The sequence below is a fragment of the Pelophylax lessonae genome, assembly GCF_965119305.1.
Source record: "Pelophylax lessonae genome assembly, chromosome: 6".
In the NCBI taxonomy this organism is placed as follows: domain Eukaryota; kingdom Metazoa; phylum Chordata; class Amphibia; order Anura; family Ranidae; genus Pelophylax; species Pelophylax lessonae.
In genome coordinates this window covers 162,833,165-162,859,336 of record NC_138773.1, presented here as the reverse complement: position 1 = coordinate 162,859,336, position 26,172 = coordinate 162,833,165, and the positions used below count along the sequence as shown (strand labels likewise).

General features: G+C 41.4%; 1 protein-coding gene across 7 annotated transcripts in view; it reads left to right on the top strand.

Moving 5' to 3' along the window:
• RBFOX1 (RNA binding fox-1 homolog 1) overlaps positions 1 to 26,172 on the top strand; it is a 1,110,521-nt gene that overhangs the window by 898,002 nt on the left and 186,347 nt on the right. For all 7 annotated transcript variants that reach the window (XM_082260840.1, XM_082260839.1, XM_082260837.1 and 4 more), the window contains exon 8: positions 6,860 to 6,992. In XM_082260840.1, coding sequence (XP_082116966.1) covers positions 6,860 to 6,992 — 133 coding nt within the window. The remainder of the gene's footprint in view (positions 1 to 6,859; positions 6,993 to 26,172) is intronic.

Here is a 26,172-nt window from a genome sequence, read left to right as displayed (position 1 = left end):
TGGTAGAAGCAGCCAAGGAGGAAGTGCCTGATGGAGGTGGCTGTGGGGACCAAAAAGAAGTTCAAAGATGCAAAGATGTAGGTTGTGCCCAAAACAAAGCAGAACTAGTAGCACAAAATGAGCCTTAAAGAACCTAAAATACATTTTTTAGACAAACTACCGAAAAATACATGTGCAATAATAAATCTCTAATGCAAAGAGTGGGGGGAGAAGGAACACAGTTCACCAAATATGTGGGTGGATGGTACATTCTTACAGAGGCAAGAAGGATCCCATTCAACCCATATGGAGGACCAGAAGAGAGGGGATCAACCAGACCTGATCAAGGAGCTTTCAGGCCCATTCCATCAGGATCTGAGAGGGGGATAACACTGAGTCAGGGGTAGTTTCCAGAGGGAAAATGTTCCATTTACGAAGAAGCTTCAGGCCTTTATCGAGGGAATGGATCACGTGTTTTGCCCAGGTTTGTGATCAGTAGCTTGGTTGGCCTGCCCCACTGAGTTTGTGGTTGTGAATCGCTGTCGTCTAGCTTGGATAGTTGCAGCTAAAAGATCTGAATACAGGGTAACCCCAGAGAACTTTTCAGACAATTAGCTTGTTTCCTAGCGGCAGCCATCCCCTTTTCTTTGGAATACAACTGCCTGGTAGAATATTTTCGTATTAATGTGGTTGATAATATCCCCCCCCCCCCCCAGCCCACAAGGAAAATGCATAAAATGGCAAAGATCCGTTCTCTCACAAAAGATCTATATAGGGTTTATCACCTGTTTACAACAAGCAAGGTAAAAAACCTTGCCTTGGTAAACTGTTAGTTACATAACTCTACAGATGGTAGGGCTGGGTTTGCCCAATCTCTGGAAATATTATTTAGCAGCCCATTTGGTACAGTTGGCTCAGTGGCCCGTTCCATCTACTCAGATACCTTGGTTACGGTTTGGATCTAACTAAATTGAGCCCTAATACCTCTCGGGCCTTATATGGTCAAGATCTATTAGGTCTAGAGATATAGCCCTCCTAAACTCTCTAAGCTCTATCAGCTCTTAAATGAACGAGACCTCCCAACTAAATCATCTGCGGTGACTAGCTGGGAAAGGGAGGTAGGCCACAAATTCTCTATGGAAAATTGGCTTGAGATGCTTTGCAATGTGCAAAAATGTACTCATTCAATGACCAAAAAAGAAACAGCATTAAAACTGCAAACTCATTGGTATTTTACCCCAGCCAATTTGCATATATTTTACCCACTGTTCTAGGGACCTGCTTTAGGGGATGCTCTGACATGAACACATCTTAACAACCTGGCTGGCCAGAAAGGGAAGGTCGAGCATGTGCTTCTCCTTTATCCAAATTAGGCCATGTGCCCTCAACATGGGATCCCCCGGCAAAACACCCTGTCCCCATAATAAAGAGGGCAAGAACCTATTCCCCTCAACCCTGACCTAGTGGTTGTGGGGTCTGCAGGCGGGAGACTTAATCCCTCTTAAAAATAAATAAAAAAAATGAAAACTCTAAAGCTAATTTTATGGCACACAAACATACTACCCAATATTTTGGCAAAATATAAAAGATGAGGTTGTGTCAAGTAAATAGATACCACACGTGGCAAGCCTTAAAATTGTGTTTACCAAAGAAAACTGTGATAAGCTTCAATACCCAAAATTGTCCATGGATAACATCTTAAAAGACTTTACAGGTCGTTTGTTTAATGTTAACCATAGCCCCATAATTATTTTCCTCTCTCCAGAATGCTTTATAATACCTAATATATGTAGCAAAATTGTCATTTTCTCACCTAGGTAAATCTGCCATGAGTGTTTATGTTGTTATATGAATGTGCATTGGGCAGAGGACTTTATATTTTTTTCATGTTTTTTCTTTTTTTTATTGATTACATGTTACATTCATTTATTTACACACCCCCCCCCCCCCCAATATCACCTCTGGACCGCCCTGAAGCTGATCAAGCACAGACCAGAGATCATGTTTGATCAACATCTTCTCTCACCAGCTCTATCATGAAATGACGGCAGTGAACCCAGAAGGTGCTTGTTGCTTCCAGGTTCATGCATCAGAGAGGAGATCAGCAGATGGCTGCTTGCTGATCTCCCTCCACTTTCCCACTGACAGCTGCCATGCCCATACCAAGCCCACAGGAGGGGCAGCGAAACCAAGAATACATAGAAGAGATAACCAGATGGGGCATTACCTTTAAGGGTGTGGAAATGATCAGGCAGCTTTACAAAACAACAACACAGCTTTTGCTATAATGGCTAGTAGTGGGTTTTAAAGCAGTGTGAGCAAAAAGGTAAACTCATCATTTCAATTATATCAATTCTTATAGTAGTCATGAAATTAGATTGATAAACTAAGAGTAGTGGCTGCTCACTTTGCAAAGTGAATGTCAGTAAGTAAGGTTAATGTGTAACGTTAAATACCCAATTGTGCACTAGCAAAATTCCTGTATAATATCTTTAGCTCATGACTGGATATTCAAAGTAAACACAGGTTTACCTTATTTCCCAACATTAAAACTGAGATGCAAATATACACTGTGCCGAGTGAACATTATTTTTTTCCCTAACCACTTGATGACTGGACTGTTTAACCCCCTTCTAGTCCAGGCCATTCTTTTTTAGTTTACAGCCCTGTTATTCTTTGAACAAAACCCCCAATCCCTGCACAGCAAAAAATACAGTGCAATCAATGTGGTTTCAATGTGGATTCAAAAGTCACATATAGCATGTACAGTACATACATCAGTCAGTCCTATACATCTTTATTTTACCTCCAGTGTAATCTTCCCACAATTTCATGTGTGCCACACAGTGAAACAATCCCACCAACCATCATGCATTTTGGGTGTAATCCCACCTGAAATATTGAACCTCTAAATTACAGTAGATCACATAAGGCTTCTTGAATACAGGTCATCTGTGTAACCTTTTGAATGCCAGAGCTAATGTTAATGGATTTCATTGACCAGAATATCAGTTTATTGTGGCCATTGCAATTAACACTCAAACGTTCTTAAACGTATCTAGCTAGGTGTGTTTAGACGTGCCTTTAGACTGCATTTTCATTTTTTCTTTTCATACTGTAAACATTGCTCTTCTAATATGCCTTGTAAATGCCTATATGTACATGGACAAATAAGCTTACATAGAGGTGCTTTTGCAGGCTGAAAACAAAACACCAAACACCTGTAAAATCTGCATTTTTTAAGTCCAGTGTGCATGAGCCCTAACAGGCTGAAAAAAATGCAATGCCTCTAAAAGTGGTATTTTTAAGCCCAGTATACATGATGATTAAGCCATATAACCAACAGGGGTTAATCCTTTGTCCACCAGGCACAGCTCATGAGGACTGTAGCCACATCAGTCTCAACGGTTTAACACAGGTTTAACAATAGTCCCAACACAGCTCTATAAAGCAAAGACACATCATCAAACATTCCATAAAAAAACAGGTTTATTACAATGTAATTAAGAATACTCACATTAACATAGGTTAATGGATTACTTATCAAATTCCCTGTACCACTCTCTCTGTGGCTAATAAAGATCAAGCCTACTTCCTCAAACTCCTGGGAATGCTGCTAGTGTGATAATGCCACACTTTCAGCTCTGCTTCAGTTGGACTGGTGTAATTACTGTTATGGTTAGCTGCAGTTTTACCACCCCAACCGCTACTAACTTTAGCTGCAAAGGCAGTAGTCAGCGATGTACACATGCCACCAGTGTGGTGCTTTTCAGCTGAAACAGGAAATATACCACCTACCGCTTTCAGCAGGCATAGTGCACACAGATCGTGACCCATTCAAGTGAATTGAACTACTTGTGCAGAGTCCAAGGATTTAAATCATGTGATGAGCAGGTGATACAACTGCGATCATTCATAGTGCCCCCAATAAACACCACATCAGTCCCAAGCAGTCTATATTTAGGGCAGATCATTTACATGTGATTGCTGAATGAGCGATTACATGCAAGTGCCCATCTCTTTCGATGGGACTGCCTCCCGCAACTAATCATGGGAACCTCCAATGGGGTTCTCACATCTAATCAGAGACAGCTTGCATTTAATGGTGTTAATGCACCCTTATGTGCTACTGCACACTCTAGAAGCACATAAGTGGTCGATGTGTGGGGAAGTAAATGTATGTCCTCCCATATCACCAAAGCTACCGTCCAGCTCATGTACATAAATGGTGGAACGGTTGCTTTGCTGATGCTTAACACACTTAATAAATCACCTTCAATGTGTCTGCAGTATACCTAGGATTATTTTGGGGATCACGCTTTTTTTGGAATAAATGGTATTTTTGTTTAAAATTCTTCAGATGTAACTTTCTTAGCAAGATATCCCTTTATCCCTCTTCTGGAACAACAGTGTGACATTTTCAGTTTTTGCCTTATACAAAAGTGCCTTCCTTAACCACTTGCCGACCGCTCACATTGAGGGTACTGTGGCAAAGTGGCTCGTTATTGTCCAGCGACGTAGACCTACGTCGCTGGACAACGCCCCCTCTCGGCGGCGGGCGCTCTGCTGGAGGCTCGCTCCTGCTGTATTTAGACACAGCGGGAGTCAAGCCAGGGGAGGAGCAGTGGTTATCACCACCACTCTTCCTCGATCATCTGGGATCGAGTGTGGAAATCCGCCCACTTGTGTAAACAAAGTGGGCGGATCTCCTATGTGACAGACAGTCACAGATTACAGGATTCAGCTTAGCTGAACCTGCGATCTGTGTCTTTGTCACACAATCCCCTCCCCCTACACACGTCAGTAAGCATGAGGCATACCTTTAACCCCTTGATCACCAATAAAGTTAACCCCTTCCCAGCCAGAGTCATTATTACAGTAACAGTGCATATTTATAGCATTGATTACTGTAGTTATGTCACTGGTAACCCCAAAAGTGTCAAAAATGTCAGTTAGGGGTCCGATCTGTCTGCCCCAATGTCGCAGTCCCGCAAAAAAAATCGCAGATCGCCGCCATTACTAGTAAAACATTAAAAGTGACAAATGTTTCCCGTAGTTAGTAAACGCAATAACTTTTGTGCAAACCAATCAAAATACGCTTATTGTGATTTTTTTACCAAAAATATGTAGTAGAAAACAAATTGGCCTAAAATGTTAAAAAATGTTGATTTTTTAATTTTTTTGGGGGAATGTTATACTCTATATCAGAATGTGAAAAATATTGTTTTTTTTTTTCAAAAGTGTCACTCTTTTTTTCAAAAATTAAAAATCACACAGGTGATAAAATACCACCAAAAGAAAGCTCTATTTGTGGGGAAAAAAAGGACATAAATTTAATTTGGGTACAGCGTTGCATGACTGCGCAATTGTCCGTTAAAATAACGCAGTGCCGAAACGCAAAATATAGCCTGGTCAGGAATGGGGTAAAATCTTCTGGTCTTAAAGGGGTTAAAATACGCTCATTGAGGATTTTTTTGTCAAAGACATGTAGCTAAATACATTTTGGCCTAAATATATGACAACAATTGAATATATTGGATATTTTTTAACTGTCAAAGTAGAAAATGTCAATTTTTTCGCAAAATTTTTGCTGTTTTTTTATTAATATCGCAAAAAATGAAAATCACAGAGGTGTTCAAATACCACCAAAAGGAAGCTCTGTTTGTGGGAAAAAAAGGACGTAAATTTAGTTTGGGTACAGGGTTGCATGACCGCGCAATTGTCAATTAAAGTTGCGCAGTGCCAAGTTACAAAAAGTGGCCTGGACGTAAAGCAGGAAAATCCTCCGGTGGTAAAGTGGTTAATGAGTGTTCACATGCATTCACTTCTGTATTTGTTTATTTGATTACTGTTATGCTTATCCCTAATACAGGTGGTCAGGCTCTATAGCTAGCTTCTGTGTTCTTCACCTATAGCAGTCCCCTTTCTCATAAGGCAAGCAGGCCTACTGGTACTCAGTTGCCCCAAGGACTTATACACAATGCTATAGTGCCTGGCTACCAGGCCGGGGCAGGTGAAAAGTGAGCACAGCAAACTGGTACTTGCAGTTGAAAGACAGGCAGAGTGGTCCAATGACAGTCTAGGTACAAGACAGGCAAGGTTCAGAATAGTCAGGGTTAAATCCGTAGTCAAAAGACAGGCAGAATTCTGAGCATATTCATTATCTGATCTGAGGTTGTCAATAAGGGAATCCCAACTTGCAGCCAAATAGCGAGCAGGTGTTAAACAAGCTATTACAAGCATAATACTGCAGGCTTGACTGGCCTAAACAAGGTTTGGTCTCACTCTCCACTCAGAGATTGGCTACATCAATCTCCTTGGTGGACAGACAGACAAGGAGAATGCAAAATGTTTAAAACCAGGATGTTGGAATGAGACCAGTAGCTATCAAGGAGCAAGAGCGCTACACACTCCTGACAATTACTTGTACTTTCTTTATGAATTCCAGTGGTTTTAATGTATGTTGAAATGATTTTAAAAAGTTTAATGGAAAACATTCAGTATCTCATAGTCTGCAATCACTTTTTCTTTAAAGTATAACTAAAGGCAAAACATTTTTTTTTTTTTGGATAGAGTGCAGAGGGATGGTAAAAAAAAAAAAATCTTACAGGGGTTATAACTCTCTTGCTTTATCCAGTTTTGCCCATAGTGCAACTTTAATCGCTTTTGTAATTAATTGTCGTAAATGAACATATTTGATGTTTATAGGTATATTAGAGAAACTCCACAAAGAATTGCAGACCACGAAGATATTGTTTGCTTTACACAAAAACATTCTACGGCACTTTTATACAGTGATAAATATTTGTATATGTACTTGTGCTATGCATATGCATTGTGTACAGGAGATTTAATACTATTTTACTGTGTTCTTTTACAGTACCAGGCTTTCCCTATCCTGCTGCAACAGCTGCTGCTGCTTATAGAGGGGCACACCTTAGAGGTAGAGGTCGCACAGTCTATAACACATTTCGTGCAGCAGCACCTCCTCCCCCTATCCCAGCTTATGGCGGGTAAGAAATATATCCTTTTTATCCTATTATATTATTTTCCCAACAGCAAAAATCAACTTTCTTAGAGAAATGCATGCTGTTCTTCTCTCACTGCAGAAACTAACACAGTGTGTTGCCAGGCCAAGTGCCTGAAGTTGTGCACCTTGCTCAGGCTATTGAAAAATGACTGTAATTTGTACTGTCATGGTTGGTGGCTTTAAGCATTTGATATATCACATGTTGTTATGTAAATTATACTAGAGCAGAGATGCTGCAGAATTGAAAAGTTTGCTACAATTGAAAATGTACCTCCTGTGATTGCAAACATCTGGTCATTAAAGAGGTTTGATGAAGCAACATTGTGAAGCACCCCCCCCCCCAACTTCTGATTAATAAAATTTCAGTTCACCAATAAAAATCCATTTTTTTTGTGTTCACTTAAGGTACAGATGTATCAGTAAATGTGTAATCCTCAGTATACACCTCTTGACAAAGCGTAGAAGGAATAAAAAATGGTCATTGATGCTCTGATTTCTATAGCTGCACTCATAAAGTCTATTTCATTATCTTATTTTGGGAGTTTTCAGCCACATGAATTTAATCTTGTTAGCTGATGGAGGATACTATCTCTCATAGCATGTATAGTGATGGTCTGAGTATAAATGTTACCAACAAAAGTAAATAAATATGGTGTGGTTACCATTTATATAAGGACTATAGTGGTGTAAACGTAACGTTTTAATATTAGGAAGAGTTAGACCTGTGTTTGGTTCGTTGCATTTAAAGTATCACAGCATTACAGGAGACAAAAATGTTCTAAATTCTTTCTATAAAATGTTACATTTGAATACATAACATATATCATATATAATAATAATGTAATATATAATGTTACATTTGTTATATGGGAATATATGGAAAGCTGTTGCTTTATATTTTTTTATGTGTTTAAATGTGATCTGTTTATGTTAAGGCAATATTAAATCTGAAAGAAAACATTTATTATATTTTAGCTTAACATTTCTTAGATGTGATGGCTGCATCCGTTCCCTTTTTTAAGGCTTTCTTTCTTCCATTTTCTTCTGGGGGAATCACTGGCAAGTTTGTTGTATTTCAAAAGCACAATCTCTCCAGCTCTCGAGCAAAGTGTATCAGTTTACATGGATGAGACAAACCACCTAACACTGGCAGGAGTGAATAAAATGAGATTTTTTTTTTTTATTCATGTTTCTGATTATCTGAGTATTCTACTTGAGTTATGTGAGTACCTGAATATTATATCTGAGTATTGAGTACCAAGTATTGTGAGTACCTAAGTATTGCATTTGTGTAGTGTGAGTACTTGAGTAGGGTGAGCACCTGAGTATTGTGAGTATTTGAGCATTGTACCTGAGTAGTGTGAGCACCTGAGTAAGGGAGTGTCTAAGGGTCTGACTGTTGAGTGTACCCGAGTGTTGAGAGTATTCGAGTGTTGGGAGTACTCAAGTGTTGGGAGTACCTGAGTGTTGAGAGTACCCGAGTGTTGAGAGTACCCGAGTGTTGGGAGTACCCAAGTGTTGACAGTACCCGGGTGCTGTGGATACCTAAGTGCTGTGAGTACCCGAGTGTTGTGAAAACCTGAGTGTTGTGAGTACCCGATTGTTGTGAGTACCTGAGTGTTGTGAGCAACTGTGTGCTGAGAAATTAGAATCAGGAAGCTAGTAAGACAGAGTTAAATTACCAATCCCCATTTGACAGAGTTAAATTACCAATCCCCATTAGATTAGTGGGTACAATGCCTGGCGGGTGTGGAGATGCAACTCTGTTTACATCTTGTGGCATGTATTCATTCCTCGATCATGCGATCGAGGGCGAATACAGCTGCACAAAATGTAAGCACGTTGCTTCCATGGAAGCTCAGGTCCTAAATCTAGAGAAGCAACTGGCAACACTGAGAAGAATCTCCATACTTAAAGAGAACTGATAACGTACCCGGCAGGTGCGGGCAGGGGCCAACATAGAAGCGGGTGGAGAGATAAGGGTGCAGGCACCAGAACAGAGTAGTTGAGGGACAGTTAGGAAGGATAGAGGGGAAAGAGGCCAGGAGGCCGGTCCTGAGGTGGAACATCCCAATAAATATGCCCTGTTGCGTGATGTTGGGGAAATCAGTGAGGGACCAACATTGCTGGAGCAGAGCGACGCCCCTAGCTGCCAGGGGAAAAACTCCTCCAGTGAGGGTGGGAAAAAGGCTAAGGGAAAGGAAAGATAGGTTCTGGTGGTAGGGGACTCAATTATTAGAAGGTCAGAGAGGGTAATCTGTCAAAAAGACCGTAAGGGCTGAACTGTTCGTTGTTTACCGGGCACTCGGGTTCAGCACATCATGGATCTGGTGGACAGATTATTGGGTGGGGCTGGGGAAGACCCAGCTGTCATGGTACATGTGGGTACCAATGACAAAGTTATAGGGAGATGGAGAGTCCAAAAAAAATTATTTCAGGGACTTAGGCTCTAAATTAAGGAGCAGGACCTCCAAAATAGTATTTTCAGAAATACTATCTTTACCTTGAGCCACGTCAGAGAGGCAGCAGGAGATTAGGGAAGTTAACAAGTGTCTGAGGAGCTGGTGTAGTAAGGAGGGTTTAAGCTTCCTGGAGAACTGGGCTTGCTTCTCAGTCGGCTACCGGCTCTTTAGTAGGGGCCAATTGCACCTAAATGGCGAGGGTGCAGCTGTACTGGGAAGATGACCAAAAAGTTAGAGAGGCTTTTAAACTAGGTTATGGGGGGAAGGGTACAGATGTATAACTAGCCAGCAGGGAGCAAGGTTCATCGGGCATTAATGGGGAAATAGCGGTAGGGTGTCCAGAGATCCTAAACCCAAGGTAGGTAGGCGGACAAATTGCAAATGCAGCCTCATAACATCGAACGAGGATATAGTATGCACCTGGACAAAATTATGAAGTTTGTATGCAAATGCTAGAAGTCTGGCCAACAAGATAGGAGAACTGGGGCTGCTAATGTATGAGGAGGATTTTGATTTTGTGGGAATTTTGGAGACTTGGTTTGACAGCTCTCATGATTGGCTGGTGACCATTTAGGGGTATTCCCTATATTGCAGAGAAAGAGAAGGTAAAAAAGGGGGTGGGGCGTGCCTGTATATCAAGAACAATGTGCAGGTAAATATGAGAGCCCATATCACAAATGGAGCTAAGGAAGAGGTAGAATCCCTATGGATAGAACTTCAAAGGGAAAGTAATATTAGGTGTATGCTGTAGGCCCTCTAACCAGAGGGAGGAAGGGGAGTGTGACCTCCTATCACAGCTTTGAATGGCCGCAAGGTTGGGAAGTGTCATTATAATGGGGGATTTTAATTATCCAGATATAGACAGGGCAGAAGGAATCACGCATTCATCTAAGGCTTGCCAGTTCCTAAATGTTTTGCAGGACAATTTCTTGGGTCAGATGGTGAACTCACCGACAAGAAACAATGCGTTATTGAACCTACTGATTACTAACAATACAGACCTGATCACGGATGTAGAAATAAGGGGCAACTTAGGAAACAGTGACAATAAGTCAATTTGTTTCATTAAAAATCAAGGAAATAGGAAACACAAGGGTAATACAAGGACACTGAATTTAGCTCTTTGCTAGACAATATAAAATGGGATAGAAGCTTAGGAACAAAGAACACAAAGGAAAAATGGGTGTGCTTCAAGAACATACTAAATAAAGGTATTGGCCAGTGCATTCCAACAGGGAATACGTTTAAAAGAGCTAAAATAAACCCTGGGTGGCTAAACTGCAACATAAAAATGCATATTAAAAGTAAAGAAAAGGCCTTCAAAAAATACAAGGCTGAGGGGTCATTTGCAGCATTCCAACATTACAAAGAGCGCAATAAGAAATGTAAGGGCACAATCAAGACAGCTAAAATAGAACACGAAAGGCACATAGCGGAAGAGAATAAAAAAAAAAATCCTAAGAAATTCTTTAAGTATATAAATAGTAAAAAAGTGAGGCCAGAACCCATTGGCCCCATAAAAGATGACAAAAGGAATCTGGCCACAAAGGACAGAGAGAAGACGAACGTGGTAAATAAATTCTTCTCCTCAGTCTTCACAAAAGAATTGGGGGGCTACACTAACCCAGCTTGTAATGTTAAAAAAAATGAAACAATCACAGGAAGCACCCTCATTGGTTGACAGAAGACAGACTCAGAACTAGATATGAAAAACTTAACATAAATAAGTCCCCAGGACCAGATGGCTTACTCAGGCAGGTGATAGCCAGACCATTGTTCCTAATTTTTGTGGATAGTTTACTGACGGAATGGTGCCAGCTGATTGGAAAAAAGCCAAGGTGGTACCAATATTTAAAAAAGGGCCGAGATATATCCCAGGAATATTTAGGCTGGTTAGCCTAACATCAGTAGTCTGCAAGATATTGGAGGGGATGCTAAGGGACTATATATAAGACTTTAGTAGTGAAAACTGTATTATTAGTACTAATCAGCATGCATTAATGAAGAATAGTTCATGCCTGACCAATCTATTAACCTTCTAAGAAGAAGTAAGCTTCCATCTAGATAAAGAAAGGCCTGTGGATGTGGTGTATCTGGAATTTGCAAAGGCATTTGATACAGTTCCTCACAAACGTTTACTGTACAAACTCAGGTACATAGGTATGGACTATAGGGTGAGTACCTGGATTGAAAACTGGCTCCAGGGTCGAGTTCAGAGGGTGGTGATAAATGGGGAGTCCTTGGATTGGTCAGGTGTGGAAAGTGGGGTCCCCCAAGGATCTTTCCTGGGACCAATCCTGTTTAATTTATTCATAAATGACCTAGAGGATGGGATAACCAGCACAATCTCGGTATTTGGGGACGATACTAAGCTAAGCAGGCCAATGTCTTCTATACAGGACGTGGTAACCTTACAAGCAGACCTGTACAAAATAATGGGGTGGGCAACTACATGGTAGATGAGGTTTAATGTTGAAAAATGCAAGGTAATGCACTTGGGTGCCAGAAATACGAACGCAAGTTACTCGCTAGGGGGTGAACCTCTGGGTGAATCTAAGTAGATCTAGGGTGAGTTTGCATCAACTCTATCTGGGTGAATCTAAGAAAAGGACCTAAGGCTTAGCAATAGCATGCAATGCCAAGCTGCTGCAAGCAAAGCCAACAGAACACTGGCATGTATAAAAAAAAAGGGGATTCACTCCAGAGATAAAATTATAATTCTCCCACTCTACAAGACTCTGGTCCAGCCACATCTTGAGTATCCCATCCAGTTCTGGGCACCGGTCCTCAGAAAGGATGTGCTGGAACTAGAGAGAGTCCAGAGAAGGGCAACAAAGTTAATTAGGGGAATGGAGGACATCAGCTATGAGGAAGGACAACAAGCATTGAACTTATTCTCTCTGGAGAAGAGACGTATGAGAGGGGATATAATATCAATGTACAAATACTAAACTAGTAACCCTAGCATAGGGAACAAACTTTTCAGAGAAAGGGAATTCAATAAGACACAGGGGCCACTCGCTAAAACTAGAAAAAAAGCGGTTTAACCTTAAACTGCGTAAAGGGTTCTTTACTGTCAGAGCGGTAAGGATGTGAAATTCTCTTCCACAAGCAGTGGTATCAGCAGGGAGCTTTGATAGTTTCAAAAAAATATAAGATGGGCACCTTAAAGACCATGACATACAGGGTTACACAATGAACAGTTAACAGCAAACACACACAGACACACACACATCATAGGTTGAACTGGATGGACTGGTGTCTTTTTTCAACCTTACTAACTATGTAACTATGTAAAACCTTTATCAAAAGGGAAAAAAAATAAAGAAACAGATTGCTGTAACTGATTATAAAGTGTGAGCTGGAGTTTGGCTTCAATTTCCTAGTGTATTTAAATCTGCTAATACATTTAACCCTAACATCCCACCCAGATTGGCAATTCTGCTGTCTACTGGACCTCCTGTGCTCATTCCTTCAGAGTTGTGTCTCACTAATAAAGAGGTGTGTTCCTGGATAGATCACCAGGTGAAAACAGAAGCAAAAAAGCCAAAGAAAACTGTTGCAGCCACCACATCTAATAATTGGTATGCTGCAATATAATACATTTTGGCTTTGGATTTAATACCACTTTAAATAGCATTTTAACAGCTTACCATCTTTAGACCATATATTTGTGGCCTCGGATGGAAATGGTTATACCAGGTATGGTTCTTTAGAGTAGGCAATTAACTGACTGAAGTGATCCGAGCAGTGCTGCCTTTCCTGGGCTCTCCCATCCCACCCGGTAGCCCAGGACTGATGTGACCTGTTGCATTGGATGCTCTATGAAGAGAGGGAGGAATTTCCCTCCTCCGATCTCCTGTGTGACCTAAGAGATCGAAAGCAACTAGGATTTTGTCAATTCCGCTTTTGGTTTGTTTGTTTACAAGCTTTTACCTGACAATAAACAAAATAAATAATACATTAAAAATTCAAAGCACACTGTCTCCCCAGTGCTCTCACACACATGTGATTGTGCACAAAGGACCTGCATACATATGTAAATAGTGATCACACCACATATGTGAGGTACCACTCTGAACATCAGATTGAGAGCAGTAATTCTAGCACCAGACCTCCTGTTTAACTCTAAACTCATAATATGTAAAGGCTTTTAACCACTTCAGCCCCTGGAAGATTTTACCCCCTTAATGACCACTTACTTTCTGCTATAAAACATTCCCAATAAAAAAATTTAAAAAATCACATTTCTTTATCAGTTTAGGCCATTTTGTATTCTGCTATATATTTTTGGAAAAAAAATATCACAAAAAGCATATATTAATTGGTTTACGCAAAAGTTATAGCGTTTACAAACTATGGGATAGATTTAAGGACATTTTTAAATTGTTTTTATTAGTAATGGCAGCGATCAGTGATTTTTAGCAGGACTGCGACATTGCGGTGGACAAATCAGTTTTTGGGGACCAGTGACACCAATACAGTGATCAGTGCTAAATAATATGCACTGTTACTGTATAAATGACACTGGCAGGGAAGGGGTTAACATTAGAGGGGATCAAGGGGTTAGGTGTGCTCCTAAGGAATGTTTTCTAACTGTGGGGGGAGTGGACTGACTGCAGTAAGAGAGAGATCCATGTTCCTGGTTACTAGGAACACACAATCTCTCCCTTACTGTCTGACAGAACAGCCTTCTGCCTTGTTTACATAGGACCTTGTTTCCATAGGACTTTGTTTACATAGGGCCTTGTTTACATAGGATCACATGCATTCATGAGCATGAGCCAAATGAGGAAAAAGACAGTAGGGCATCTGAATCAGACAGGGCCTATCTTACTTTCCTTTGTTTAGGAGAGTATTGCTCTTGTATGGCTGTGCTTAATGTTTCAATATTCTTGTTTTTTTTTTTAAGGGTGAACAGATATTTACTCTTTGTTATGGTTATGTGTCTTCCTTTCCCATTGCTAGTACTTTTTTTTTTTAATTTATATCTTTATTGGTGATTTTTTTATATATACATACATTTCAAACAAACATTGTCATGATCTGACCAAACCCCACCCCCCTTACCTCCCCCTCCCTCCTCCCCCCAATTAAACAAAAAAAAAAAAACACAGAAAAAAAAACAAAAAAAAAACAAAAAAAAACAAAAAAAAGAAAGAAAGTTTTTATACTTTTATGCACTCATTCCCAACATTTCTTCGTATGAAGATGTATTCCATACTATATTACCGTACGCCAGAAGGGGTATGGGGACCGTCCCACCGCAGCCTGGACCAGGCTCCGCCCAGGGTGACCCTCTCTTAAACTCCCTTTAAGAAGAATTGGCTTCCAAGTATTGCACCCAGGGTCTCCATCTCAACTTAACTTGATCCTCTGAATTTCCCAATATGGCGGACAGTTCTTCCATCTTAAAAATCTCGTTGACCTTCCCACACCACAACTCGTAAGTTGGGACCACTGTCTGTTTCCAGAAAATAGGTATGCATGCCCTTGCTGCATTCAACAGACGCAGAGTCAGGGACTTCCTGTAGCTCCGCACTGAGCTTCCTGTCAAATGCAGCAAGCACAACGCGGGGTCCTCTAGTATATCCCCGTTGGCTATATGTTTTATAGCCACTGCTATCTAATTCCAAAATGGCCACACTCTTTTACATCCCCAAAAAATATGTACCATATTTCCATCTTCCAATCCACACCGCCAGCATTTTCCTGAGACCGCCTCTTTTATTCTGTGTAATAGTGATGGGACTCTATACCATCTGGTTAGAATTTTATACCCTGTCTCTTGGATCTTACAATCTAGTGACGATTGGTGAACTAATCTCAGGATCTTATTTATCTGCTCTTTTGACCACACGGTGTTTAACTCCTGCTCCCATTTTTGGATAAACGGCAATTGTTGGTCTCCCTCATCTTCTGACAATTGTGTATATAACCTTGAGATCAAATGGCCCGTCGCGTTACCTGTTCTACACATATTTTCCAGATCCGTTAGCTCTCGTGGTGCATACCCTTTCTGCCGAACTGATCTAATATAATTATACAACTGATAAAGGCTGAAATAATCTAGCGATTCTCCTGCACCTGTCCTAAGTTCTTCTAGGGAGGGCATAGGCCCATTTTGCCATATATCACCTAGGCACCTTTTACCATTCTGAGCCCACCTACGGAGTCTGGCATTTATACACCCTGGGGGAAAATCCGGGTTCCCCAAGATCGTTGTCATCAGAGATATACCCGGGGCTACCCTCCAATGCGACTGAATTCTCTTAGTTTCTTTTATAGGCGCTCCCACTGTAGGATGTTTGAGAATAGCGTCTTTTGATTCAAACACCGACCATGGGGCTGGGGGGGTTAGCTGACCTGTTTCCGCATTCTCTAAATCCACCCATCGTTTGGTAAGTTTATTGCAGTGCCAGTCTACCACCCTTACTATATGGACCGCCCTGTAATATCTCAGGATATCTGGTAATCCCATCCCACCTCTTACTTTGGGTAAGGCCAACGTCTGCATCTTAATTCTCGGGGATTTGTTTGCCCAAATATAGGCGCGGAGTATGCCCTTGATTGATTGAAAGAATTCTTTTGTAACTGCTATTGGAATTGTCTGCATTAAATACAAAATACGGGGTAACACATTCATTTTAATAACGCTACAGCGCCCAAACCACGTCACTGCCAACAGCTGCCATATTCTAAGATCTGCTTTAATCTTTCCTACAAGCGGAAGGTAATTCTTTCTATAGAGATCCGCGGGATCTGCCGTTAACTGTATCCCTAAGTATTTCAGCGTATCTGAGGCCCATTGAAACGGGAACGCTGTTCGAAGTGCTCGCTGATTTAGTTACATTAATTTTATAATTAGAGAACCCACTGTATGTTTTCAGGGCGTCTAGAATATTTGGTAATGAAAGAGAAGGGTTAGTAGCAAAAAACAGCAGGTCATCCGCAAACGCGGCCACCTTGTGTTGTTCCCCCCCCCCACTTTGGATTCCCGCTATATCCGGAGAACTCCGAATTCTACACAATAGGGGTTCCAGACACAACACAAATATAAGCGGGGATAGAGGGCACCCCTGCCGTGTGCCATTAGAGATAGGGAAGTAACTCGACCTCCATTCATTTACCCTAACCGCAGCCGTAGGGACAGTATAAAGTGCCAGTATAAATTGCAGCATTTGTGGTCCCAGGCCTATGTATGACAGGGTGGCCCGGATAAAATCCCACGCCACCCTGTCAAAGGCCTTTTCCGCATCTGCTGCGAAGAGAACCATCTTCTTCTGTGATGTACGTGCCCGATGTATTAAATCTATGGCTCGGATTGTATTGTCCCGGGCCTCCCGGGTAGGAATAAAGCCCACTTGGTCGAAATGGACCAAGTCTGCCATATGTGGTAAGAGCCGATTTGCTAATATTCTTGCATATAGTTTCGTGTCTACATTTATCAAAGATATCGGGCGATAGCTGCCACAACACAGGGGGTCCTTCTCCTCTTTAAGTATTAGAGTAATATGCGCCCGTAAAGAATCCAACGGGAACGCCGCTCTTCTTCCCACTTCATTGAAATGTGATAGTAGGGGGTTCTTTAAACGCTCCCCAAATTTCTTGTAATAACTTAAAGTAAAGCCATCTGGGCCAGGTGCCTTATGTGCCTTGGTCTGTCAAATCGCAGCGGCCAGCTCTTCCCCCGATATCTCGCCTTCCAAAGTCAGTACTTGGTCTTCTGAAAGTGTACGCATGCCCGAGTCTCATAAATACTCCTCTATCTGCTTCCTCTTTTCTGGACTTTTCTTGCTCCCTATTTCCGGTAGGTTATATAGTGACCGATAGAAAGAGCAGAACTCTTCTGCCATGTCAGCTGAAGTGTGAACCTCCCCACCTTTTTTATTTCTAAGACGTAAAATTTGAGTTTGTCTTTTTGGGCCCCTCAATGCTCATGCCAGCATCGCCCCTGGTTTATTTGCGTATTCATACAGGTGTCTTTTCAACCATAACATATTTCGTACTGTCTTTTGGAAAAGTATCTGATTCAATTCCTCTCTTACCCGCATGAGAGGGATCAAGTGAACTTCCGCAAGCGTTCTCTTATGCTGTCTACTCAGATGTTCAATTTTAGTTAGATATTCTTTAATTTTCGCCTCTCGCTCTCTTTTACGCTGTGCACCCAACTGTATCAGAACCCCTCTTATCACGCACTTGTGCGCTTCCCAGATTGTGGAAGGTGAGAGCGACTCCAATGTATTTTCCAAAAAGTAGTTATATAACGCCTCATCTATCTTCCCCTCCATTTCCGAGGATTGTAATAAGGCCTCATTTATGCGCCATGATCTTGTACTACAGTTTTTTGATTCCCACTCTATACTCACATACACCGGAAAATGGTCAGAGATTGAAAAATCTCCGATATCTGAGTCTGTCACTAACGGCAGGTCTGCCTGGGTAACCAGGATTCTGTCTATCCTACTATATGCCTTGTGGATTGGAGAATAGAAAGTGTAATTTCTCTCCCCTGGGTGCATCAACCTCCATGGGTCGATGAGGCCCAGGAGGGAGATCTCTTTTTGTAGCCTTCGTAATTTAGCAAATGACATATATGAGCTTCTTTTGGAGGTATCCAACAGAGGTTCTGGGGCATAATTAAAGTCACCTCCCATCACTAAGTGCCCTTCCCGGAATTCCAAGACAACTGCAATCATTTTCTGTAAAAACATTACATGCTCATAGTTGGGAAAATAGACATTTACGAGGGTTACCTCGACCCGTCCTATCCACCCCTTCACCAACACGAACCTACCCATTGGGTCAGCCAATTCTTCTTTCAGGGTCCAATTCATAGCACTTGATATTAAAATGCTCACACCCTTTGATTTAGCAATAGGGGATGTAGCGTGGTAAACCCATGGAAAGTCTTTATTGTACAATTTTGGTACTGCATCTTTGCGGAAGTAGGTCTCCTGAATGAAAGCTATTTGTGTAGCATCTCGTTTTAGATCCCCCATAAGTCTCCTACGCTTCTGTGGGGTTGATAGTCCCCTCACATTATAGGTCGTAATCTTACAACCTGCTGCCCCCCCTGGGTCGCCCCACCTCCAGCCACCATTGTGGAACGGTCCCCTGCCCCCTACGGCCACACAACCTATGCGGAAAAAAAAAAATTGACAAGAAAAGAAACCCCCCTTCACCCACACAAGTATGTGTATACTGTTTAATACCCACTACCCCTACCCCCCTCTAATGGTTATCTAAACCAGCGCAACCAGTCGCTATCTACTGAGGGGGCCGTGGTTCCCAAAACTCCGCGAGCAAGCCACTGTACCTGGACACTCTCCTTCAAGAACACAAGAGGGAAGAAAAAAGAAGAAAAGGCTGGGCTCCAAAAATTGGAGTTAAGAAAATGGGCTCTACTCCCTCTCACCCCTACCGTGGTGGTAAGGATGTAGTCCCTATCTTATCACTGGCAGACAGTAAAACTATAAATTTAAAGTGTCCAGCTAGAGGAGCTCTAACTCGGCGGACGATCGCCTCCCTTCACATAATGTCAATGTCCTACTCCCCCCCGCTCCAGAGACCCCCTCTTACGCCTCCCAATCTAGTCAAACTACCCCGAGCCAGGTCGCAGATAAAGGGGACTTGATTGCTACATGGTCAGATCCCTTGCTTGTGCCTTCTACTCCTATCACTGTATGGATTCCCCTCCCCCTTCTCCCATCTCCCTTCCTGAGGGCCCCGGGGCCCCCTCACCCCCCCTTCTGCAAAACATCTACCCTCCCCTCAACTCCATCTTCAGACTTACGCTAGGTCCTGGGAGGATCTCTCTTACTCACTTCTAGTTGCTATTAACCATAACTATTGCCTGAGTCACTATATCCTCTGTATACACCCTAATAGTGATTTAAATTCGGTATTATTAAGTCTCACATATCTTCTTTTTTATGTCTTAAGCGTGTCCCGCACGAAGTGAGAGAACACTCTCAAATTACCTCTAACACTGTGCCCCCTTCCCTCTTAACCCTTAAGATCGTGCTCCGGCCCTCCATGGCTGGCAGGGGCACGAACAGAAACAAAAAAAATAAATTTATAAAAAAAACACCTAGTGAAGTTATAGTTGATTTCTACAGATACAAATATATAATATCCAAATTTCCTGTGAAAAAAAAAAAAAATCCAAAAACGCACACCACAAATCCCCCATAAGAAAAACATGAAAAAATAACACAAATCACACTAAAAGTAACCCCCCCCCTTCCTCTTCGAGGGTGACTCAGATAGTAAGGACATATAAGAAGTAAAACAGAAAAAAATGCAGAAAAAACGCCCATATCTTGACAAAGCAAATGTTCGAGGCGGGTGTGGGGATACCAGGGACCTCCACACATCTTAACTTTCCCCCCTCCCAGAAAGAGAGGGAGAAGAGGAGATAGGGAGAACCCCAAAAACAGACAAAAGAAAAAAAAACGCATGGGAAAAACCGGAAAAATAAATACAAAAAAAAAAAAAAAACATGGAATAGGCCAGGAACCTGTGTGCAGCACTTTTAGGTTCGTTGTATTAACGTCTCCTTGTCCTGAGCATCTGTTTTGCTCCCACACCTATCTGCTCCAAATTTCACCCATGTTGTATGACTTAATTCATGTAATAGTTCACGGAGTTTCCTAGGACATCTATCCAGTCACTCACATGGATCGGGGCGCACCCCAAAAATGTAAAGAGCCCGGGGAGCTGGTCTGGCCATTTCAATAAGAACGTTTCTCTGTCTTTCACCACTTTCAAATGGAAAAATAGGTTGCTCCCACTTTTCTTATGACCTCTAGGAGGGGTTTAATTGCGGCTCTCATCTTTAGGGTCCCCCGTGAAAGATCTGGCAACAGTTTCAGCTGAGAACCTTCATACTCAATCTGCCCTTTTGCCCATGCTTGTCTCATTATGTCTTCTTTAAGTGAAAACAGGTGAATCCTAATCAGGACATCTGGGATTAGTTCTGTTACCGTCCTTCGGGGTGCTTTAACCCTGTGCACTCTGTCAATTTCCATTTTTTCCATTTGGGGTCTCTCCAACACACCATTCAAAATACCCACTACCGTGGTTCTGAGCTCTGGGCCCTTTACGGATTCAGGCAAGCCCCGCAGTCGAATATTATTCCTCCGGCTGCGGTTCTCGCCATCATCCTGCTGCAGCCGCAACCAGGTGACTTGTTTTTGCAACTGTGCTCGTGAACTTTCTAATTCAGAGATTCTGGCTTCAAAAATCACATTGTACTGACTCTGTATTCACCAATCTGCCTTCAATTTGGTCAACTTTTTGTTTTAAACCACATATTTCCATTTTAATGTCACTCACGAATGCTGCAGCCATATCTTGGATATCCTGTTTCGTCGGGATCAGCTTTACAAACTCACCCCACTCCGCTGTTGATGGTATTTGGGGCTGTTGCGGCATAGTCAGGGACTCTTTGGGCTCTTAGTTCCTTTGTTCCTGCGATATATCCATTACTAAAGGCTTCTTCCCACCAGCAGAGACCCCAATAGATTGAGTGTTTGTAGCTTTGGGCCCTTTCTGCTGAACTGCGATTCCTGAGTTTGTTTGGCGTTTGTGTGATGCCTTGGTCCCAGCAGTGCTTCGTGATGCCACTGTGTGTCTCAGAAAATATGAGGTAATGTCTGTCCTTCTCTCTAGGGCTTGTTTCTGCTCCGGGCTGGCTGCTTGAGTCATATATACAGGGGAGACCAGCGACCTCCGCATCTACTGTCCCAGCTGGCACTCGACCCCGGCTCTCCTCCTCCACAGCCCCTCAGCCCCGCGTCGACCCGCACAGTCTTTCACCCTATGCTGTACCTCTCTCACTCTGAGGCAGGGTCCCGCACATTCAGCGTATGACCGCCTGCTTCCTTGCCACCACCGCTGATTTATGGCTCCCCGAGCCTGGATTTCCCCATTACCGTCCTCTGTGAGCCTCGGGCCCCGCTCTGCACCTAGCGGGGGAGGGGGGGGGGGAGAGCCTACTCACTCACTGCACGGCGCTCTCCTCCACCAAGCAGAGCTCCTCACTGCTTGGCCTCTCACGGAGCCATTGACGAACCACGCCCCCATTGCTAGTACTTGCCCACTTGCTAGACATTTTTCATCCTGATTTTTATTAACTGAAACTGGTATACAGAAAAAGGCATCAACAATTCTAAAACAGAATCATAATATGCATGAACTGTATGTTAGTTCTATTTAGGCATTATATTTTCTACTAGACCAAATTGTAGTGAAAGGCTTGCTGACATTCCAACCAGCTTTACCTACATATGAATCAATATCGGAGTTTAATTAAGCCATCATAATAAAGGCAACTACAGGTAGACCTACTTTAAAGGATAGTGTTATGAAGCAATTTAATTACATTGTCTTCTATGTGCCAGTCTTTTCATCCACTTCCTGACATGATATCTGTTTCTTTTTTGAACCAGGCATTTTTATTAAACATTTTTAAATTCAACAAACAGCACAATCTTTTCCAAACTCCCTTTTCTTCCAACTCAAAGGCAAGTACATAAAATAAAGAAATAACAGTAATATAAAAGATTAAAAGTTAACGAAATAACAGTACAAAGATAACATTTGGCTTCATCTTTTTTTTTTTTTTTCAATTGTAAGGTATGATATGTTGACTAATTTATGTGTATATGTGCATACACCTCAATCATTGTAGGAGTATTTACATATAAACAGCTATATCTGAGAGTTCTTACACAAAATAAGTAGTTCTATCCACAATACACAGTCCCCTGGCTTATATATTTACAAATTACCCACAAAAAACATATTTATAATACAATGTATGATGCAGGTATAAAGTTAGTTTACCTTTCAACTTCCGTCGTGCGTCCCCCCTTATCCATCTTTTGTGCTGTGCTATCCATTCCTGTTGATCTGCATACAGGCACTTCATCAGATGCAGGAAACATATTTTTTTATTTTAAATAGACTGAATATTCATGCATAGAAACATTTGGCGCCAAACAGTTCTTTTCATCTCACCCTCATGGATCTGAACTCCTCGTGTACAAATTCTATATTATATTTTGCCTTTGAAATGTACACATAAAGTTATGTATTTCTTACTCTATTGCCAGTAGTCTACCCAAATAATTACTTCACCACAAAGCTATTTGTTGTAGCCATTTATATAGCAAGCATCTAGAGAACCCTATGTTCATTGTTAGCTGTGAATAGAAAACCCTTCATTAGTCTGCTTTTGTAAATATTGTCACCACTTAAAATATTGCCTAAAGAGACTATCAAATTTGTGCCAATGGAGTGGGCGCCATCTGTTGACTAGTTTATATGTGTATGTGCATACACCTCAATCATTGTAGGAGTATATACATATACACAGCTATATCTGAGAGTTCAAAAGAGGTAGTTCCATTTGCAATACATATTTATTGATAAGGTTATATAGTGTATACAAATTACACACTAGACAGCATTTACAACACAATTCAAAGTATACGTCTCCTGACTTATGTGGTATTTACAAATTACCCACAAGAAAAATATTTACAGTACAACACAATGTACGATGCAAGTATAAAGTTAGTTTACCTCTCAACTTCAGATCTGTTCATTGTGACTGCTGTGTGTCCCCACACAAAGAGAGCCCACAGCTTGGTGATAAAGCATTATCTCCCCCCTCCCCATCCTTTCTGTACTATGGCTAATATAATGCTCTCTAATTGGTCACTGTACCTAGCAAACATATCCTGTGCACAGCCCGATTGGATGATTCAAAGAAAGCTGCTGTTTACAACCCATGTGAGATGTGATAAGGGAAAACAAAAGGCCAACCTTTGAAGTGTAACTAATTACAGTAATACCAACAAGACACTTAATACTTCAAATATATTTCTATCTTACTGAAATATATTTCTAATTATAATATTATTAACATCATTTGATGGAGATTTCACATAAACTCATTATCTTACAGGTAGTAATCCTACAATGCAGTTGGATAATACATATAACAATAAATATTATCAACAAGGGAACATTTTTAAAAGCAATAAGCTAAGAAAACACAATAACAAAGCAGAAATTATTCATATAGATAAAGAAGTCAATTACACCCATCAGGTACAAGGAGAGAATAAAGCCAGCCATACATGTTTCCTGCTGAACCGGCCGAGATTTGCACCATGTAGGGCTGGCCTTAGAGGGTAAGGGCACAAAAGACTCCGCCCAAATCAAGAAAGTAATCTAGTGGTTATCAGTGATAAAGGGACAAGGCTTGAGTAAGTTCTCTCATAATTTTTTAAACTTATGTGGACAGAATCCTTGTTTATAGCCTATGTATTCACAAACCAGGATGCTATTAATCATAGTAATCTGTGGGGCATGATCTGAAAGGTCAGATGCAATCTTTCACAGCGCTATAAGTCTACAGGCTAAAAACAATTTTAAGTAAGGTTATATGTACTTCAAGTGCAATCTCCTCATCATCTATTAAACTGTGTAAACACAGCTTAGGATCTAATGTAAAGGTAGTGAAGAAACCTCTGTTAACTATTGTCAGTACATCTGTGCACTAACAAAACAAATCTTTGGCGCACCACCACAGCATGTGGATAAGGTAACCAGAGGGCCATCCATATCATGTACAGTTAGGGTTAAGAGTACAGCCATATTGGTGTAATCTTTGTGGTGTTTGATGCAGAATAAATAACTGGGTAAGCTTTTCAGACAGTGATTAAGACACCAATAGGAGTGCCTCTATTATACTGTAATTTACATGGAAGTTGACAGCTTGTATTAAGGACAGAAGGGAGGATGGTATTGTTAATAGTAGAGATTAGAACTTTATGTTAACTGTGTGAGCCACCAATCCAAACAAGGGAGATTTATTGGGTTTAAGATGGAGCAATATGGACTGACTTGTTAATGCATGTCATAATTAAAGATATTTAACCACCTCTGGACCGGAAGGATTTGCCCCCATAATGACCAGGCCATATTTTACGATTCAGGACTGCATTACTTTAACGGACACCTGCGCGGTAGTGCGATGTTGTTCTTTTTTTCCCACAAATAGAGCTTTCTTTTGGTGGTATTTGATCACCTATGCGATTTTTATTTTTTGCTCTATAAACAAAAAAAGAGCAGCAATTCTGAAAAAAATATATATTTTTCACATTCTGCCATATGACATTCCCAAAAACAAAAAATTCAAAATCAAAATTTTTTAACATTTTTGTTTTCTGCTACATATTTTTGGTTTAAAAAATTGCAATAAGCGTATTTTGATTGGTTTGCACAAAAGTTATCTCGTCTACTAACTACGGGGAAGATTTATTTCATTTTTATTGTTTTCTTTTTTTTACTAGTAAGGGGTGATCTGCACTTTTTTGCAGGACTGCGATATTGCAGCAGACAGATCGGACCCCTGACTGACATTTCTGACACTTTTGTGGGGACCAGTGACAATACTACCGTAATCAGTGCTAAAAATATGCACTGTTACTGTAATAATGACACTGGCAGGGAAAGGATTAACATTGCGGGTGATCAAGGGGTTAAATGTAAGCCTAGGGGAGTGGTTCTACCTGTGAGGGGGTGTGGTTTGTGAAATGACTATAGAGACCTGCGATCCTATCTAGAAGGATCACAGGGGCTCTATGATCATTCCAGGGATAAGAATGGTAAGCTGTGTTTACAACAGCTGCCCGTCCTTCTCTCTCAGCGGGGAACGATTGTGGCTGTCAGGTGACAATCAGAACCACCTTCCCCATACATCGGCTTCCCCCTAGCTCCCTGCGTGTGACTGACGTATACCTACAGGGGTTTGCACAGGAGCGGCAGGAAGTCGTATATATGGGGCGAGCAGTCGTAAAGTGGTTAAAAAATCTGTTTTTTGAAGCTGCAATTTCTCTCCAAGGTCTTGGAAAGTACAGCTGTTTTTATAAACTTAGCAGCTGCAAACACGGTGGTTGCTGACATTTCAAAATCAATTCCAGCATCCAGTTCTTTTTACAGCTGCTAGTCCCCAGTACTGTTATCCCGGATATGGGAATTTGTTGTGGCTTCCTGGGGAAACCATAGCTGACTCCTCACTACACATGTGCAAGCTCATGTGGCACACCTTATATGTCCCAGGAAGCTGCAAAGGGGGAAGGGAGAGGGAAAACAGTATAGTTCTTGTCTAGGCAAGGATTTTGGAAGTAGGAGTGGGGACTGATAAAAAAATAGGACTCCCCCCACTCCCCAAAAAACAACAAAAAACTGCAACTCAGTGACAGGCTGGAATGAGGGAGTGACCCAGCTGTACTTTACTTTTTGAGTGAAGTTCCACTTTAAATTGAAGTCTGCATACGGTTGGTGATTTGTGAGAAGTTTCAGTTTATCTTTATAGGAGTGAGGACAGTAAAACCATAATGCTTTTTAGATATCTTAAATTCACTCATAGCTTAGATAAGGGTGAATGAGCCCGGTGTTCAGGTTTAACAGACAAGGAACCTACTTCATAACATTGTAGGGTGTTCGTCAGGGGAAACATCAGGCAAACACCCTGCAATTTTGGGTGTTCGGTGAATGGCCGAACAGGCAAATGTTCAGTCCGATCTCGTGCTCGGGCTAAACCGGAAGGAAGTGGTGCCTTTATAACTAACGGTCATCATGTGTGAAAACTTATCTAACCTAAGAATTGTAGAAAGAACC